This window comes from Mandrillus leucophaeus, unplaced genomic scaffold (assembly GCF_000951045.1).
Source record: "Mandrillus leucophaeus isolate KB7577 unplaced genomic scaffold, Mleu.le_1.0 Scaffold250, whole genome shotgun sequence".
Taxonomy (NCBI): domain Eukaryota; kingdom Metazoa; phylum Chordata; class Mammalia; order Primates; family Cercopithecidae; genus Mandrillus; species Mandrillus leucophaeus.
In genome coordinates, this window is record NW_012102588.1 from 3043175 (window position 1) to 3056775 (window position 13601).

The 13601-nt window shown below is 36.4% G+C and overlaps 1 protein-coding gene across 1 annotated transcript in view; it reads right to left on the reverse strand.

Moving 5' to 3' along the window:
- SLC25A32 (solute carrier family 25 (mitochondrial folate carrier), member 32) overlaps positions 1–13601 on the reverse strand; it is a 15401-nt gene continuing 1800 nt past the window's right edge. Inside the window, exons 2-7 of the mRNA XM_011983508.1 lie at positions 7576–7726; positions 4841–4926; positions 3244–3404; positions 2017–2130; positions 1597–1742; positions 1–614 (exon numbers count right to left, since the gene is read on the reverse strand). Coding sequence (XP_011838898.1) covers positions 479–614; positions 1597–1742; positions 2017–2130; positions 3244–3404; positions 4841–4926; positions 7576–7726 — 794 coding nt within the window. The 3' untranslated portion in view covers positions 1–478. The remainder of the gene's footprint in view (positions 615–1596; positions 1743–2016; positions 2131–3243; positions 3405–4840; positions 4927–7575; positions 7727–13601) is intronic.

Here is a 13601-nt window from a genome sequence, read left to right on the forward strand (position 1 = left end):
TAAAATGGTCTAGATTTGGTCAACACCTTATTCAGTAAATCCTTAATTCACCTTGAGACATACAAAGACATTCTTTTAAGGAGCCATTTTCTTGGTATTGCACGAAGGTTAACTTTAAAGCAATCCAGGCAATTAAGTTCACAAAAAGAAGTACATTCATCTAATCCATTTAGCAAATGTTGCGAATCAGGTTCCACCAATACAACGCAGAAATCTGTGAAACTCTATACTTCGTGTCAGTTTTAGTACTGTGTTGATGGCAGCCATTTCAGGCAGAGGTGCCCAAGTTCCATATATATGGGGAAGGCAAAAAGCAGAAATACATTGCGGAAGACTTAGCAGTTCTCTGGCTTCTGATGACTATAGACCAATTTCGAATATGAGCCACGTTTCTATGCAGAATTCTTCTTTTATGCCTTAAACACAAAAGAGCTTGTTGCTGCCTTGGGCAGATATACTGGAATTGTCCTCTTTTAGCTTACTTTCTCTTTTCTCTAAGGTCAAGTAAAAAATGTGAGACGTTTTCATATACCACAAAGGTAATACAGCAGGCTGGAGTCACTCTAATCAAATTAGGAGCAATTCCCTTGTAAAATCCACCGATGCCTTCTTTCCTTTAGAGGGAAAAATAGATAATGCTTAATTTTCTATAGTGCTAGCTTGAAAACATGAAAGTTTTAACTGACACAAGGCATGGAGCAAGCAGCAGTCAAACCTCACTCTGATTTAAGTTCATGTTTTCAATGTCCTCAAGTAATGTAGTTTATATGGGATTTATAGGGATTTACATTCCTTTTATGGATGGACTGAGGAAGAGAGGGTCGGAACATCTCAAAACTGAACTAAAAAGTCCTTTCAATTAGCTATCTTTCAAATGTTTTTAAACGTATGAACAGGCAGGAGCTTTAACTGAGCTAATGTAGGCATTAAAAAACCTCATAGCTTGGATAAATGCTAGCCAACAGCACATATAAAGCATATATAAATATAAAATACAGCACATATAAAGATAAAACTTTATTCCCTTAATGCCAATAATACGGCCTAGAAATTTGTCATTTAGGTGTTCATTAAATATTTCTTGAATTGAATTAAATTTAAACATCCTAAATGTTCTGCTCTGTTCTTTTAGAATTAAAGGGAAATATGGTGATGTCTGCCTATAATAATTTAATCTCATACTGAAGAACAAATCATCTCTTTCCTATATAGAAACAAGTATTTGCAAAAGTTATGGTGCCAGTAGCAGGTGTGGAGCCTTCTTGAATGTATTAAGCTAGCTTATGACTTCTTATATTCAACACCATTCAGATATTTTATAACACCTAAATTTTATTTTCCAAAACATTTTCACACATTTAATTTGATTCTTATAACAACCTATTAGCCTAGAAAGTCTTATTTTACAAATGAAGAAATTAAGCCTCAGAGAGATTAAGGCCATGGTCATATACGTAATAATTGGGAAAGCAGGGACCACCATCATGTGTTCACCACAGCAAACTGGCCTTTGCTATAAAACTAGTATCAACAGGATGGTCTAAGATATGCAAGGTACTTTATCAAAACAATTTTTGATATAGCGCATGCTCTCACCTCCATGTCTTTGTGATTACATCTATTACACCACTGTAAAACATGTGTTGATCCTGAAGACGAGCTCTTACGACTTGATATGGGTATGTTGCTGCGACAGCAAATATTTTGGATAGTGCTGCAACAGATATATATTCTACTGTGCTCTAAAATGGCAACACAAAACAGTTTTTTCTTTAGACAGGATTTCTTTTAAAATACAGAAGTAAAAATTATATAGAAAAAACATTTAAATGGATCTTTAAGGGATTCTATTTTTGACATTTGTGTGGCATCAGCCTATAAATATTTAACTATAAATCAGTGGCAGAGCCAGTACTCATTATCACAGCACTACCACCAAGGTAAGCATGACAAAAATTTCTACCTATTAAATACCCATAAAAGGAAATGATATCATTTTTACAAGAATCATCTTACCAACTGGGCTTCTGGTAATCTATTGATATGCTGGTTGTACTTCAACTTCAGCAATTCATACGCCATAAACTGAAGGGCACCGTGTGATGTTCCAAACAGCCCAGGAACAAATCCCTATAAGGGAATGATTTTTAAAAAGCAAAACAACGTATGTTTGAAGAACAATATATTTAAGTAAAATACTTTCTCTTCTCTCTCATTACAGCACTTTAAGCAAATTCATTTAATTTTGCACAAGTCACATTTTAAAAATATTGGGTTAAAAACTTGTAGTAATATAAAGAAACGGGTAGTATTCTCTTCTACTTTATTTTTAAAGGTTTGGATGTTCATATATTAGTTTTTCTTTAAACAGTATACATATAAAGAAGACCCACACTGTCAAGATTTGAGGTGTGAGTGGGAAATTAAATTCTGGAAAGTTAAGAAACTAAAGGTAATGGTAAATCAATGAACTGTGCATAGGTATTCTGAAAGAATAAAGCAGAAAGTGATGAAAAGACATAAAATTGAGTAATATATTTACAAAATTCTTGCCCACAGGTCAGTAAAATCCTATCAGCCTTAAAATGATTTTAAAAGCTATTACTCAATTCTTGAAAAACAAACTGAAATTCAACATGTCTAATTTTGATTTTAAACTATGTATGCTTAAAAATTTCTTTATGGGGTAAGCAATAGATGGGAATAGAAGGTAGAAAAGGGGAAAATAAAAAGGAGTTACAAAATCAGAAAACAGATTTGACACTAGGAAGAAATTTTTAAAATATTACAACAGGCAAAAGGTTGGGTTTGATTTGTGTCGTTATTTTTTAATTTATGTAAGATTTGAGATGAATTAAAAAACTCAATAAAATAAGATCCTGTTAGGACTGCTACTGTCTTCTCCAGACTACATTATCCCAGGTTCCCAAGAGACCACAGCTTCCAAGGAATGGAGTAAGGAATGAGTGACCTGGTTGTGTAACTTATCAAATAGATACTTGACAAAGTTTTAGACAGATCTCATGCCCACCAATGTCATGATGATACATCCTATGTTAATGGGGACAAACAGCTTAAAGTACAATTTCAGTATTATTAACTATATTTCGGTTTTCATTAAATTGTTTCTTGCTTAAGTTTGGCTTCTTTTTAGGACTTACTATAGGTCATTCAGAACTAAGACAACAGAGCCAATGGAAATTGCCATTTTCAGTTATTTAAAATATATTGATAATTTGTTACCTTATATAATCCACGCACACCTTCATACTTATATATTTTCACAAGTGTATCAAACATTCCTTTATACTGTCGGTGTGGGGAGTTAATAACAGCATCATACTGTAACATAAGGCGAGTTTTTGTTACCCATAATGGGTTTGTAATGCAGAGGGTCATGGCTCCTAAAATGAGATTTCAATAAGATTATTCAGCATACAGATACTTTCGCACTTAGGACAACCCAAATTAAAACCAGTACATTTATGTAAAAAAAAAAAAAAAAAAAAAAAAAAAAAAAATGCACAGGACCATATCTGAAATTGTGAAATGTAGTCTCTGAGGCACAGTCTTAGGGTCAAAGGGTAGACGTCATTTTTGGTAGTCATAAAAAGTTCCTCATGCAGTTAGTGAGAGGTAAATTAAAAGGGAAATGGAAATGTGAAATGCTTTCCCTTTGAAGCGTAAGGATAGCAAAAATGTCTTGACTCCTAAACAACGTGGCCTGGTGCAGAGAACAGATGGTAGGCAGATACAGACCTCAGGTGTAGCACATGGTATAATCTGAGAGGGGTTTAAGATAGGCAAAAAGGACCAGGAATCTGGCACCCCAATAATCTGTGCATGTGACACATATATCTACCCCAGCTTTATCACAATCTTTCTCAAATCCAAAGTAACTACTATGCCTCAAAAATTAAATAATTATGTAATACAGTAAGTCACATTTTACATCCTTTATAGAGTGACAATTTTTAAAAAAATTCATCTGGTTAAGTTTTTCATTTGCCAGGTTTCCTAAGTAGTCCTTTATTCAACAAATATTTGGTCCTGTTATGACTCAGGTTTTTGCTAGTGGCTATCTATTAAAAAATGACTAAGTTAGTTTCTGACTAATCAAACATTAAGAAATCAAGGTATTAAAGTAGGAGTTATAAAGACTTATGGCTCTTACTGTTTTTTTCTTCTGGATAGTATACATAAGTGAGGCGATTAAACAAGGCTACTAAATTGTATAATTTGAAAACTAAAATTATACTTTAAAGAAACACTATACCAAATCATTTTAAACCATTAGGGATTCATAACTTTTCTAAACTTTACCACTCTGTTGTAAGTAAAATTCTTGAAATCTGCACAGAGTAATCATAAGAATTTCTTCTAAGAAATTCCATGTAACAGCTGGGCGTGGTGGCTCACGCCTGTAATCCCAACACTTTGGGAGGCCGGAGCGGGCGTATCACAAGGTCAAGAGATCAAGACCATTCTGGCCAACATGGTGAAACCCCATCTCTACTAAAAATACAAAAAATTAGCTGGGCTTGGTGGCGCATGCCTGTAGTCCCAGCTACTCGGGAGGCTGAGGCAGAAGAATCGCTTGAAACTGGAAGGCAGAGGTTGCGGTGAGCCAAGATAACGTCACTGCACTCCGGCATGGGCAACAAGAGCAAAACTCCGTCTCAAAAAAAACAAACAAACGAAAAAAGAAATTCCATATAACTGATTTAACACGGTTAGATGGGCATATTTAAACTCAGGTGTTCAAAGAAAAAAAATCAAAAACAGAAACTGAAAATTAAGTTTGGAAGGTGACATTTTTATATTTCACACATTGCCTTACCAGCTTCAGCAGCTGAGACAAGGTATTCTGTTGCCTCTAACCGTTCAGCTCTTCCTTCTGTCTTATATGACTTGATGGCATTGTAACTAAAAGAATTAAATGCGAGCAGTTTAATTTGAACAGGTGTCACAAAGTCCGTTTTAAAGTGTATGTAACTCAACAGCATTACCCCAAAAGCAAAAGTCAATGCATAATGCAACCACAAAATGAGACCTTTTTCAAGAATGAATTTGCTGGAAGTGGTTTGCTGCAAGATTATACCACCCCTCCCTCTCAAATGAATATGGCTAGCAATACAAATGTAAAATATTTTAATCAGACACTCATCAATTAATCTCAAAAGATAGGAAAACTGGGAGGAGGTGAGAGTACAGTAGTGGTACGCAGACTGGTCATAAAAGACAAAAGGGACCAAAGAAGGAGTACTTAACAAATATATACTGAGCACCTGTGTTCAGGTACTATCATCAGCTTTCTAACAGACGATAAAAAGATAAACATGTGATGAATTTTTCTTAACAAATTAATAAGGACTATTAAGGGGCACAAAAAATCATAATAAAAGACAACACAGACAATAGAAGAAATTCAGGAATTATGACTGAGGTAACAGAAAGCTTTGTGTAGGAGGTAGTATTGAGACAGGCACAGTTTCAACAAGGAAAAAGATGAGCATGGTGAAAAGTAATAAGGGTGGGTGGGAAGACAGGGAAAACTGGCCACACTTGAGTGGTAGACTGAGATTTGCATTTTATTTGGTAGAATATACCCATTAAATGTTTCAGAGTAAGGGAGTCAAATCGGCCTATTTCCTTTAATGCCAATTTCTACTCTTCACTTCGATGACGATCTCAAGTGAACACATTCTTTTTTGCTTTTTGTTTCAGAGACAGAGTCTCATTCTATTACCCAGGCTGGAGTGCAGTGACGCAATCATAACTCACTGTAACCTTGAATTCCTAGGCTCAAGCAGTCCTCCTGCCTCAGCCTCCCAGTGAGCTAAGACTACAGGCATGCAGCATCATGATGCCAGACTAATTCTTTTTTAAATTTTTTGAAGAGATGGGGGTCTCACTATGTTGCCCAGGCGGGTCTTAAACTCCCAGACTCATGTGATCCTCTCACCTTGGCCTCCTAAAGTGCTAGGATTACAGGTGTGAGCCACTGCACCTGGCCCAAGAAATTCTCATTGTGAAAATTTTATATGGCTTGTCCTTAGAAACTGTCTTAGAGAATCTATACAACTCGAATTCATAAAGTGTGTGTGTGTGTGTATATATATATACATATATATGTCAAGGGGTGTGTGTGTGTATAGTTTCACACACACACACCACTCTAAAGAGAAGAAAAAGAGAAAAAATATTTAAACAATTTTAAGGCTGAATTTTATTTTGCTTTCACTTAAAAGTTACTTTAAGATTGGTTTGGATACTGCCATAAACATATGGGAGATCAAGCAAAATACATGACACAAAGAAGACAAAGGCAAATACACTAGATAGATATTGATGTTTTCCTAACAATGAAACCTATTGAAGCAAAGAAAAGCTTCCTTATTCATGGTTTCAGTTTCACGGATCAGAGGCATGCTCACAGCAGCGCATGTTCCTGCAATACAGTGTGATGATGCTTTGTGACAACGCTCTTGTTCACTAAATAAGCTGAATGTGCCTGCCACAGGAACTTTCCATGGCTTCTTCAGGAGGCAGGTGACAGTAGTTATTTTAAACGGTGATGACATCTGACTGGTGAAGGAGTAAGGAAAGGAATGAGCTGGGAAGATGATAGGGCAGGTCAAACAAGGAGAAACAATTTGCCTCAAACCCTTTCAGCCATGCACTGGCTTTTGCTTTCTGTTCCCAACAGGGATTTCCTATGGTACGTATTCATATGAGGACCCCAAGGTCTATCCTCTCCTGCTTTTCTACCTTCATCATAAACAAATGTATTTTTGTAAGCCATCTCAAATATTTTGGGAATCTGGCTGAGGATAAACAAGTAATTAATGTTGCTTCAGTATTTATAAATTTTCTGTTTGGGGCACTCTGCAACTAATCTCTGATAAATGGAGAAAATAACATAGTTATTTAAACAATCTTTCTTTATCAAAACTGAATACCAAAGAGGGCTGAAATCTACAGGATTCATTTTGGACAACAGCTGCAGGCTCTTCCAGTCTCTACAACACTTTCCAAAACCACTAATAAATAACAAACCGACTGATTCAACTTTTTCTAATCTAGTGATACTTTGACTCTATTAGAAATGCTCAAGAGTATGTACTGATACGGCCAAAACACCTAATAAAACACCAAAGGGGCCCTACAATTTCATTGCGAATTATCTGGAGTTGGCTGTTTTTCAAATGGCTTTAACTAAAATAAAAAGCTCTCTTAATATTTATTTAGCTTACAAAAGTAATCAGATAAACATTTCATCTTCCTGAATTCACCCCACAGAAATGGCTTCTGTAAGAGTATTACTCCACCTCATGTCTTAGCATTTTTCCTATTAAGAACTTTCTTCCAGACCAAATGGCTTATTAGCCATTATCAGAGGCATCTGATAATCAAACTAATCAAACTAATAAGCCATTTTGTTCTTTCTGATCCTTCCAATTCAGAGAAATTGATTAAATGACTCATCTTATTTCATCATGTGACATGTAAAAATCACTAAAAACAAAAATTCCTTTTTTATTTAATATTGTAAAATCTCCCAAATCTACTCACAAGAAAAAGTAGAGTCCCCAGGATAAACCTGCACCCCACACATTTGGGGTTACTCCTTGATAAAGTCCCCGTAGTCCATCAAGTTTCCAAATAGTAGTCAAGCAATGTAAAATTCCATTATATTTCGGTCTCAGTTCCAATCCATCGCTCACTGCATTAAGGGATATACAAAGTCAGGTAAGAACAAAGTTCTAGCTCTGTATCACATATAAACACAGATACTGCACAATCAGTTATATAAGGAGATAAACTTAGAAGAAAAACTTTTTTTAGGTAGAAAAATTATTTTCCAGGCTTATATATTTATTACATATATTTATATAAATACATACATACATATATATTTTTTGCGACAGAGTCCCACTCTATTGCCCAGGCTGGAGTGCAGTGGCACGATCTTGGCTCACTGCAACCTCCACTTTCCAGGTTCAAGCAATCCTCCTGCCTCAGCTCCCCTAGTAGCTGGGATTACAGGTATGCACAACCATGCCCAGCTAATTTTTGTATTTTTTTTTTTTTTGGTAGAGACGGGGTTTCACCATGTTGGCCAGCCTGGTCTCAAACCCCAGACCTCAGGTGATCCACCCGCCTCGGTCTTCCAAAGTGCTGGGATTACAGGCGTGAGTCACCATGCCCAGCCCAGGCTTTAATATTTTAAAACTACTACATTCATGAATTTATTCAAGTGTTTATTGGGGGCATACCAAGCACTCAAATAATATTTTAGGAAATATTAGATTAGTTCTTAAATAATCCGAAAGTCTCTTAGGTAACTAGGTGTAGACACCTAGGTTTTGTTTTTGCTCCAAGGTTAAGGATTTGAATGTTAAAAAATATTACTCAAAAAATAAACTAGCTAGGAGCCTCAATTATATCGAGTGCTAGCAAGACCTGAGGAGCAGCAGGAAAGAAAATGCAGAGGATGGGGTAAACTTTTTTTCCTGGAAATTCTTTTTATCCTCCCCATCAACATACGTCAAAATCCAAGTAGAAAGTAGAAAAGTATTTCACTTGAACACATCCAAAATTGAACTAGTTTTCCCCATCCCTTCCGAAGCTGCTCTTAACTCAAGTGTTCCATATAGCTCAACAAACGTTATCATCATCTACATAGACGCCCACACCAGATACCTGGGGACTATCCATGAACCCTCCTCCCTCCCATCCCTTTTTATCAAATAACGAGTCTTTTTAATTCTATATCACAAATTTCTCTTGCACCTGTCTATGTCTCAGTTCACACTGCCATCATCCTACTTTGAGATACCATCCGTTTTCAACTAGCATCATCAGCATTTAAAGTAGTCTTCTTGCCAATTTTGTAAAAAATATAACCTAGATTATAAATCTAGCACTTTTTCATTTCACCTCTCTGTAGGAAACAGAAAGCACATTCAAAATAGGGTAACTCTAGGGCATGAGGGATAGTTAAAAGGACTATTTACAAAGGTATGCGCAGGTTGTAGAAAACCACAAGGAATAATACAGTATCAATTATTTCTTTACTGTTTTGAAAAATCACTTAATTATATGAGTATTAAGTATCTCAGTAATCGGCAACGGCACTCTACATCATACAAACCATTCTACATTATACTATAGTATATCCAAACTTGTAATTTTACTATATATAATTTTGTATACAGCTTTGTTTTCCACTCAAGATTATTTGTGAGCATTCCCCCTTGTTATTCAATAGATTCCCCCAAATAAGATTTTAACATATGACATTATGGCTTTCCATCTTATAGATATCCCATAATTTACAGTCATTCCTCCATCTGACATATGAATTTTTTTTTTTTGGCCATTACAAAAAGTCCTCTAAAGAACATTCTGTACAACAATCTGCATGAACACTTATTATTGCCTTAGAATCAGCTATTAGAAACAGAACTGATATGGGTCAATGGGTATAAACTTAAGTTACAAATACATACTGAACCTGCCTTCCAGAAAGTTTATACAAATTACACCCCACTAGCCATATGAGCATCCCCGGTTCAATGTCCCCTTGCCACTACCTCACTGTGTATAATCCAGCCTGGCAAAGAAGAATCACTATTTACCATTGCCAGGCAAAGGGGGAAAAGTCAATTTCTCTCATCATTAACCCGGCAATGTTATAGCATGAAGGGAGATTACAGTACATCAGGTTTTGTCAGAAGACCTGGGTTTGATAGGTAACTTCCCTAATTCGCTACATGGTCTTACCCTTTCTGAGCTTCAGCATCCTCACTTATAAAATGGGGTAAGTCATGTACCTCACAGGGTTTAGGTTTATATAAGACAACAAGTTTAAAGGCAGGCAGCAGAATGACAGGCTCTTGAGAAATGTTTTCCTGTGTAGTTTATATTCTTTCTGATGCTTCCCCCGGATTCTGTGTGTCTCATTCTTCTGTACAGATGCCTTTTTCTAAGAACTTTCCATTTTCCTCTCAATAATAAACTCACAATACCATTTCTCTCTTGAGGTAAAAAGCAAAACCAACCATAAAAACACTACCTGTTCTTTTCATAGGTATAAACCAATGCTGAATTATAATCTCCCCAACATAAAATTAAAATTGTTTTATAGATGAAATACAGTAAATTTTTTCGGTCTAAATCAGGGGTCCCCAACTCCCGGTACCAATCCATGGCCTGTTAGGAATTGGGTAGCACAGCAGGAGGTGAGCTAGGTGGGCGGAGTACGGGTGAAGCTTCACCTGTACTTACAGCTGCTCCCCATCGCTTGCATTACTGCCTGAACTCTGCCTCCTGTCCGATCAGTGGTGGTATTAGGTTCTTACAGAATCTTGAACCCTATTGTGAACTGCGCATGCAAGGGATCTAGGCTGCACACTCCTTATGCGAATTTATTGCCTGATGATCTGAGGTGGAACAGTTTCATCCTGAAATCATCCATACCTCCTTCACCCTCATTCGTGGAAAAATTGTCTTCCATGAATCAGTCCCTGGTGCCAAAATGGTTGGGGACCACTGGCTTAAATGACCTCATGACTGTTTTAAAAACATTTGCCGCTAATGAATTAGCATGTAGATCTAAGTACCTATCAAATAGCTTACAATGGCCTATCATAGCACTAAAAAATGCCAATGGACACAAGCTGAAGATAAAAAGTTTGGTGCACAGAAAGAAGCCAAGACAGGACACTAATTTTAAATTCATTTTCAAAGAAAGACAATATAATGACTTTTAAAAAATTACCATCTAGCACTATCACCCTAACACAACCTGTTTAATTTGTGGGATGTTAGTTTTACCCCTCCTTTCCTCTGTGACAGCTCTGTGACAATTAAGAGTTTGTCTCTTTTAATAAAATTAATCTCCCCCCCACCTGTGCTCTATATTGGTATCTTTAAAATTGCAGATGAATCAAGAAACCAATTGAACAGACAGCTAGTATCTTTTCTTTAAAATCAGACTGGAATTGAAAACAAATATAAATGACATTACAAGTAGTAAGTAAGGATAAGTAATGTTTCATGAAACTTGTGTTTCAGTAATGTTTGTGTGTGTATGTGTATGCACTGGATAGCAAAGGTAAAATTTATTTCCTACTAAGTGTTTTGGTCAAAAAAGCTTGTTCTGGATCCTGCTTCTTTAGACAAACCCCCTTAGTTAGATACCTTACTCCTTATCCTCCTGCCTCCATTTCCCAATATCTTCCTTGATTTCAGTTCTTTCCCATTAGTATTTAAACAGACTTAAGTTTCTCCTAAGTATTTCCTCTTTGATCCCAGTGCCTCCTCATCAGTTAAGTGTCTACAATGAGAAAACTAGCCCCTCCCCCTCCCAATCTCACCAGGGACTCTCTCATCCCCACTGCAATCTGGTTTGAGCTTCACCAATTACTGCAAGCGCTCTAATTAAGAACCTTCAAAGGCACTCTGGAGTCCTCTCTTTCTTAAGAACCCCTTAATACACCTGATATTGTGTAAAGCCCTCTCTTCTTATACTATCTTGAATGTCCTCTTGCTTCTTTGCCAATAAATTTCCTGGGCCCCCTTTTCTCTGCCCATCCTTAAATGCTGATTTATAGGCACAATTTCCACCAAACAGGGGTGGTGTCTCAACCATTAAGCGGCTTCAACTGCCAGCCCTGTGCTACTAGTCCTGATCTCTCATTCCTAACATCCTGCCCTACTGAGGGTTGCGGTCTTACTGCCAGTTTCCATTTTTACATGGCATAAAAGATAACGTCAATCTGGCAGCTTAACTTTCTGGAATCATTCTTTATTTTCATCTCTAGTATTTTAATTTACCCTTTAGCTATACCAAACTACCCACTCATGGTTTCAAACTAACAGCATATGTTATGGAAACAGACTTTCTGAGCTTGACTCCTAGTTCTAGCAATTACTTTGCAACCCTAAGTCACTTGATTACTCTCTGCCTGAGTTTTTCCATAAGATAGGAAAAACAGTAGAACCTAACTCTAAAAATTATAAAGGATTAAATGAGTTAGTACATATAAAGCTCTTAGAATTATGCCTGACATATTGCAAGCACTCAATAAGTACTAGCTTATTTACGCTACTGGGTTTTGTGATACCACATACTTATACTTTACTCTGCACTACTGTCACTGAATTTTACATTTGGTTCCTTAATATTTTGGATGTAGTCATACTCTCTATATTCTTCACAAGAGCTCACACATATCTTTAACTTGCAGATTAGGCTTTTGGGTATTTAAGAAAATTATTATTTTTATATCTCATTCACATTCTTTGTTGGGACTCTCTCATCATTCTTGAGGGTTTAAAATTACATAGTAAAGTTAAAAGGAGCCTGAACAATCATCCAATCCAATCTTTCTACCTAATACAAGAATATCTTCTAACATTTGTCATCCAACTACTATCTGAACCACTTCTGGTCATCATCCATTTCATTTCTGAGCACTACCACGCTGCCAAACCAAAATCTGCTTTCCTGTAATTTCCACTCAACCTGTGTCTGACCTTAGGATCAACCCTAAGGCAGCCCCCTTTCCCACATGGAAGTCCTCTAAATATCTTGAGTTTTTTTTCTCTCCTGAGCTAAACTAGTTCCTCCAGTCATTTTTCATATGAAATAATTTCTAATCTTTCTACCACTCTGGACACCTCTGAGTTCCAATTTATACCTGAACTCACAGAAATATTCCAGGTTTGGTTTAACAGCGCATGCATTCAGAATTAACCCCCATATCCTGTCTTCATTAGATTTTAATTTTATTAAATGAGTTTAATTACAAGGAAGCATAAAAACTACAGTATGTTATTCAGCATTGATGCTGATAATCAATAAATTTTTATTTCTGTTATTTATCTTCTTAAATTTTCCTCCTTTCTATCATCATTTCAGAGCTACACTGTGAGCTTTATTATTACAAAGTCCTGCTTCCACTCCTAGATTTAGGCCTCCAATCCAATCTCAATCCTTTTATCTGTCACCTCAGCCCCACTAGTCTCCCAATACTCTTCCCAATTCATCAAGACTGTTAATCTTCTCAGGTACCAAGAATTCCTTTTCCTCAGGAATGATATGCTTCAAAGCACTATCTAAATTCATCAGGCCAATCACGCTATTCTTCAATGACCACCTCGACTATCACCTCTTCTGCTCCTAGATAAAATGCTACTGAAGAGAGACACTAAGTCATACAGACCTGCACCTGCAGCCAAGTCTAAAATTCTTGTAATGTTCAAACCATTGTATAACAGGGACTTATAGCAGTAGTATGGTGAGGGGTTAAGTGCCAGAGGGTTCCAGAGTTAGATTACCTGGGTTTAAATCCCAGATCCATCTTTACAAACTTGTGACTTGGGTAAGTTAGTCAATTTCTGCTATCCTCACCTGTATAGCAGGGATCATAAACTCACAGGATTGTTCCTGTGAATAGATTTACAGGATAATAAATGAGATAATGCATCTAAAGCATAGTTCACTGCCTTGCTCCTAGTAAACATTCGATAAAGATTACTTGTCAATAATTATTTGTGCATGCATCATAAAACTTCATGAAATTATATGC